General features: G+C 52.1%; 1 protein-coding gene across 1 annotated transcript in view; it reads left to right on the top strand.

Annotated features, from left to right (window-relative positions):
- Positions 1-594: 594 nt before the first annotated feature.
- Positions 595-7,088, top strand: part of LOC134351199 (alpha-tectorin-like) — an 85,956-nt gene continuing 79,462 nt past the window's right edge. Inside the window, exon 1 of the mRNA XM_063057310.1 lies at positions 595-1,941. Coding sequence (XP_062913380.1) covers positions 671-1,941 — 1,271 coding nt within the window. The 5' untranslated portion in view covers positions 595-670. The remainder of the gene's footprint in view (positions 1,942-7,088) is intronic.

The following is a 7,088-nucleotide window of genomic DNA, read 5'->3' as shown; positions in this document are numbered from 1 at the left end:
CTGGGCAGGGTTGTATGGAAGACCAGCAGTTGCCCATGCTGCAAGTTGGCCCTCTCCACGTTACCGATGTTGTCCCAGGGAAGGGCACGATACAGCTTGGCGGTGTCGTCGCAGAGCAATGTGTGGTGAAGTGCCTTGTTCAAGGACACAGCACATTATCGCAGCCAAGGCTCGAACTAGCGATCTTCAGATCACTAGACGAATGCCTTAACCACTTGGCCATGCGCCAGCACAAACATAGAAAACCTACAGCACAATACAACCACAAAGTTCTGCCGAACATGTCCCTACCTTAGAAATCATAAGGGTTACCTATAGCCCTCTCTCTTTCTAAGCTACATTCACCTATCCAAAAGTCTTTTAAAAGACCCTATCGCATCCGCCTCCACCACCGTCGCCGGCAACCCATTTCACGTACTCACCACTCTCTGCGTAAAAAAGCTTACCCCTGACATCTCTGTACCGACTCCCCAGCACCTTAAACCTGTGCCCTCTTGTGGCAGCCTGGGAAAAAGAAGAGGAGGAAGAAGCAGAATTCGGAATGACAGCAACCCGGAAGCGTCAACCCAGTCCGTTGATGACGTCACAGTGCCCCCGCCCTGCTGTCGCTGACGTCACCGGGCACCTCTGAGTGATCGGGGCTACCCCAGCCCGCGCACCCTCCTCCCCGATGTATGGCCATGCGCCGCTGCTGCTGTCGCTGGCAATGCTGGCGCTGTTCGGTGGCCTGCCGCACCTGCTGGAACGGAACGGCGGCGTGGCCGAGTGCCCGGGGCCGGGGGGCAACTGGGACCGGGGCACCAGCCGCGGGAGCGCGCCCTGCCCCCTGGCCTTCCTTTCGCACAACCCGCTGAACCTGCACTGCCCGGGGGCGTCGGAGGCCGAGGAGGGCACGGTACACTGGCAGTACCTCAACTTGAGTCCGTCGTCGGGATCACAGCCGCGCACCATCGCCGGGCCGCGCGGCTTGCGCACCGTGCGGGGCCCGCTGGGCAAACTGGGCAGCCGGGCCACGATGCGGGGAGGCGTGCTGGTGCTGTCGCGGGCCCGGCCCACTGACTCCGGTCTCTACCTGTGCAAGGCGGGTGCCGCCACCCTGGCCGCCTACCGTGTTGACGTGCAGGACTCGGCGCTGTTGCACGTTTCGCACCGGGCGCTGGACCAGGCCCCGCTGGACAACCAGAGCGTGCAGCTGGCGCCCGGCCTCAGCACCCTCCACCTGCATACCCACTGGGCGCCCTGGCAGGACTGTGACCGCTGCGGGGCCGCCGGCGAGCGCAAGCGGCTCGGCTTCTGTTACGCGATGCTAGTGGGAGCCGGCGATGAAGATGAAGAAGAGGAGGAAGAAGCGGAAGCCCTGCCCTGTGGGCTCATGCAACTGCGGCTCGGTGAGGCACTGCCCCGGCGCGGCCCGGAGCTCCGCTATGAGACCTGCCGGCGCGCATGTGCTAAGGAACGGAGCCTGGGCTTGCCCGGGGCGACGGACGCCGGCTCCTCCTCCCTCGATTGGCTGGAGCCCCGCACGTTGCTCCTGGAAACGATGCTGCTGGAGCCGCACGAGGAGGCACGCATGATCTGCCCGGGCGCTTCCGTGTACACGCCTGTCTCCTGGCAACGCGACGCCGCTCCGCTCACCCGGCATGAGCTTCTGCACCCCTGCAAGGGCAGCCGCCATCGCCTGGACGACGCGACGGGCGGCGGGGTCTACCGCATCGTCAGCGTGCGCGCCTCCGATAGCGGCGTCTATCGCTGCTGGGTACGCGGGCGCCGCGTCGCCATCTTCCACCTCGAGCTACCCGAGCCACTGGCCGTCGACGGCAGCCGACGCCGGTACATCCGCCAGCTGCTCGCCATTGTCCGTGCCCTGATCGGCTCCTTCATCCTGGCCTTCACGGTTGGCGCGCTGGCCGAACTGCTGCACGCCTGCTGGTGCGAGATGATGTGAGTTCAGCCCCTCCTTCACCCGGGATCGAGAGGTGCAGAGGGTGGGTTTGGAGAGGGTCGTACTGGGAATGGGGATAGAAGAACGGGGGGGGGGGCGGAGTGCATTACAGAGACTGTGAGATGTGGGAGTGCACCAGTGTCGCTGGAATGCATGGGTAGAGGTTGGTGCATCTGAGCAGCAAGCCTTGAGTGTCCCACATGGGAAGAGGCAGGCATGCATTGGCGCACCTGAGTGGCTGTGCCAGACACCAGAATGCGTTGGAGTGTCTGGGCGGATGCTTTGACAAAGGCAGACCTAGGTGAGGAGACGCCAGACGTCAGCGGCATCAGGGAGCTTCATCGGAAGGGACCAAATGTGTTGGTGTAACTGTGCTGCATCAGAGAGACCAAATTGCTTTGGTGCACGCTACACTGGGAGCACTGCCATTGTCCCTGAAGGACACCACTGCTGATCCGCCCTAGGGAGAGCACAGCATTGGATGCACTGGTGTGAGTTTTATGCATTGAAGGTACTGATCAAACTGGCTGCAGGAGAGCTGGATTAGGGTGACCTTCTGAGCTGCATTGGTGCCACTATTCTGCTCCAGAGACCAGATTGCATGGACCACACATGGCACGCTGAGGTGTATTTGCAAACTGCATTTAGAACACCAGCTCTCAACTGCATTGGTGAGACTGGGCAACATCAGATAATTGGTCTGCATTTGGAAGAGCTGCACTGAAGGGGCTGTGTTGCATTGTGATGCAAAGTGATTTGGACTGAGCCAGCAGCTGCATGAGAGGAAAGACACTCTGTTGAAAGGACAGAGGTGCAATGGAACTGTGTTGCATTTGACGTTTGGCCTCAGAGCTGCACGAGATGCCAACATTAAGCTACCTTGGAAGAGCTTCAGTCTTAGGTTAAAAGATCTGAGCGGGTGATCACACTGAGATGAGTAAAGATACTTACAAATGTTGGTAGCTGCATTGGTAGGAGCATGACAGCATGCTACATGCAGGCTGCATGGTTGCATTGGTGGCACTGAGACTGGCCTATAGACAGGACTGAGGTCCATTGATAGGATCTGATGCAGCCACAAACCCTCAGTGACATCGCAATGTATGAAGCAGCTGCATGTGCATTGGTCAAAGGGAGCCTGAGCTGGGGGTCTCATTGCTGAGCACCAAGGCTGAGATGCAGTGGAGATGCCTCGACTGAGCTGCATTAGGAGATTGTATGCATTGGAGAGGGAACGTCCCTGGCCTGCCCTGGAAAGTTGCATTGAATGCAAACTCCGTTGAGGGTGAGCACTGGTTGACACTTTACTAGGCTGCATGGGAGGCTCTGGAGGACAATTTCACCACATGTACAGATGCACTGGGGAGTGCCTGTCCTGCTGGAAAAGCCAGCTCATGCCACTTCTAGTGGGCAATCTCCTGGCGTCAGGCTGCGTCTTGCTCGAATTCCTCAGGAATGCATGGTGTCACCAGAACCGATGAAGCTATTCCCAAGATCTTGCTTTGTGCTGCGGACTATGCCCAGGACCCATTGGAGAGGTGTCACCATGCCCAATACCAGTTGGACCCTAATAATTGTTCTGAGCTGTCAAAGCACCTCGAACGATGAGACCAATTCCCAGATTCCAGATATTGACCACAGGATGCTTCTCCCAAGAATAGACTTATAGATGACTGCGATAACTGATTAAAACAACTGAGGTTCATGCACATTTACAGTATGAGCAACTTATTTGTATTTTTGGGAGCATTTGGGTGCTGGTGTGCACACAGTAACGGTGGAGTGAAAGTCACAAAGTATTTACAGCACTCAAAACAGGCCATTTTGGCCCAACTCATCCATTCTGACCAAGATGTCTATTATCCTGTGTTTGGCCCATATCCCTCTAAACAGGATTTCCCAACCTTTTAAATGCCATGGACCAACACCATTAAGCAAAGGGTTTGTGTACCCCGGGTTGGGAACCTCTGCTTTAAAATCTTCCTCTCCCACCTCTACCACTTCCTCTGGCAGCTTGTTGCATATACACACTATAGACAATAGGTGCAGGAGTAGGCCATTTGGCCCTTCGAGCCAGCACTGCCATTCACTGTGATCATGGCTGATCATCCACAATCAGTACCCAGGTCCTGCCTTATCCCCATAACCTCTGATTCCACTATCTTTAAGAGCTCTATCCATCTTTTTCTTGAAAACATCCAGAGACTTGGCCTTCACTGCCTTCTGGGGCAGAGCATTCCACATATCCACCACTCTCTGGGTGAAAATGTTTTTCCTCAACTCCATTCTAAATGGCCTACCCCTTATTCTTAAACTGTGGCCTCTGGTTCTGGACTCACCCCTCAGCGGGAACATGTTTCCTGCCTCCAGCGTGTCCAATCCCTTAATAATCTTATGTTTAAATCAGATCCCCTCTCATCCTTCTAAATTCCAGTGTATACAAGCCCAGTCGCTCCAATCTTTCAACTTATGACAGTCCCGCCATCGCGGGAATTAACCTTGTGAACCTACGCTGCACTCCCTCAATAGTAGGAATGTCCTTCCTCAAATTTGGAGACCAAAACTGTACAGAATACTCCAGGTGTGATCTCACCAGGGCCCTGTACAGCTGCAGGAGGACCTCTTTGCTCCTATACTCAACCCCCCTTGTTATGAAGGCCAGCATGCCATCAGCTTTTTTCACTGCCTGCTGTACCTGCATGCTTGCTTTCAGTGACTGATGTACAAGAACACCTAGATCTCGTTGTTCTTCCTCTTTTCCTAACTTGACTCCATTTAGGTAATAATCTGCCTTCCTGTTCTTACCACCAAAGTGGATAACCTCACATTTATCCACATTAAACTGCATCTACCATGCATCTGCCCACTCACCCAGCCTGTCCAAGTCACCCTGCATTCTCATAACATCCTCCTCACATTTCACACTGCCACCCAGCTTTGTGTCATCTGCAAATTTGCTAATGTTACTTTTAATCCCTTCATTGAAATCATTAATGTATAATGTATATTGTAAACTAGCGCCTGTTCTTGGAGAGAAAGAACTTTCCCATCTCACCTTAAACCTGTACCCTCCAGTTTTAGACTCACCTACCCTGGGGGAGAAAAGACTTACCATCCACCTTATCTACCCCCTTCATTGTTTTAAAAAGCTCTGTAAGATCCTCTTCAGCCTCTGTTGCTCCAGGAGAGACAGCCCCAGCTTCTCCTTATAACAGAAACCCTCTGGTCCAGGTTAACATCTTCATGAATCTTTCCTGCACCCTCTCCAGCTTAATGACACCCTTCCTATCGCTGGGCAACCAGAACTACACACAATACATAAGTACAGTCTCACTAACATCTTTGTACAGCTGTGATGTGACGTCCCAACTCCTGTATTCTATGCCAGCGGTCCCCAACGACCGGGCCGCGGACCGGTACCGGGCCTCAAAGCATGTGCTACCAGGCCGTGAGGAAACGATATGAGTCAGCTTCATCTTTCCTCATTCCATGTCACGCACTGTTGAACTTGACCATAGGGTTGCAGCTGTCCCGTATTGCTGGGACATCCCGTATATTGGGCTAAACTGGTTTGTCCCGTATTTCCCCCGCCAAGGTAGAGCATTCCTATGAAACCTTTCATGCCGAAATGGCGTGAAGTGAAGGAGCAATTACCATTAATTTATATTGGAAAAGTTTTTGAGCATTCCCAGACCCAAAAAATAACCTAACAAATCATATCAAATAACACATAAAACCGAAAATAAATAACATTAACATATAGTAAAAGCAGGATGATATGATAAATACACAGCCTATATAAAGTAGAAATACTGTATGTACAGTATAGTCGGGAAGATGAAGGCAAAAGCGATTTGTGAGGGGGAAAAATCGGCATGTACACGCATGCACACATCACATGCGCACACAGGTGCCCACACAAGGCTTCATGGTCATGGTAGTCTTTCCTGGGGTAAAGTCTCCCAGGATTTGACTGCTACTTTTGTCTCTTATCTGGGAGTGAGAAAATTGGCAACCCTAACTGTAAAAGACATGTTGAGGTGAGTTTAACTCTACTTGAACACTACCCCCTCCCCCGCCACCCCCGGCCCCAGTCGGCCGGTCGACAAGAATATTGTCAATATTAAACCGGTCCGCGGTGCAAAAAAGGTTGGGGACCCCTGTTCTGTGCCTTGAATGATGAAGGCAAGTGTGCTAAATGCCTTCTTCACCACCCTGTCTACATGAAGCTGGAAACTTGTAAACCTCAGAAACTCTGTTCTGTTAAGAACAACCCACCAGGACTTTGGAACTCCTGAATTAGTCTGAACTCTGAGCCAGTACTCAATACTGTGTACAGAGCCAGATTCTGGATTCTGGACCTGAAAGTGCAGCCAAATCCAGTGTCCGGAATCCTGGTATATTTTCGTCACTCTTTACACTCGGTGGGCTCCCTGTACAGTTTTATATTCTACAGTAAAATATGTAAAAATATAAATGAGATATAGGTGTGTTTGGCAATTAACAGTTGTAACATCCAGTCGTTTGGAAATTCCATATCCATTCCTCTCATAACTTTATAAAACCATACAACCATATAACAATTACAGCATGGAAACAGGCCATCTTGGCCCTTCTAGTCTGTGCCGAATTCTTACCCTTACCTAGTCCCACCGGCCTGCACTCAGCCCATAACCATCCATTCCTTGCCTGTCCATATAGCTATCCAATTTAACTTTAAATGACAACATCGAACCTGCCTCAACCACTTCTGCTGGAAGCTCGTTCCACACAGCTACCACTCCCTGAGTAAAGAAGTTCCCCCTCATGTTGCCTCTAAACTTTTGCCCTTTAACTCTCAACTCATGTCCTCTTGTTTGAATCTCCCCCACTCTCAATGGAAAAGGCCTATCCACGTCAACTGTATCTATCCCCCTCATAATTTTAAATACCTCTATCAAGTCCCCCCCTCAACCTTCTACGCTCCAAAGAATAAAGACCCAACTTGTTCAACCTTTCTCTGTCACTTAGGAGTCTGTGAGATTTCCTCCTCACTTTCCACTGCTCCAAAGAAAACAACCTAGTTTGTCTGACTTCTTCCAGAAGCTCATGCCCTCTAAATCCAGGCTGCATCCTGGAGAATCTCTTCTGCACTCTCTCCAAAGCC

This window comes from Mobula hypostoma, chromosome 8 (assembly GCF_963921235.1).
Source record: "Mobula hypostoma chromosome 8, sMobHyp1.1, whole genome shotgun sequence".
NCBI classification, from domain to species: Eukaryota; Metazoa; Chordata; class Chondrichthyes; order Myliobatiformes; family Myliobatidae; genus Mobula; species Mobula hypostoma.
Note: the sequence above shows the minus strand (reverse complement) of the source record. Positions and strands in the feature narration are given on the sequence as shown.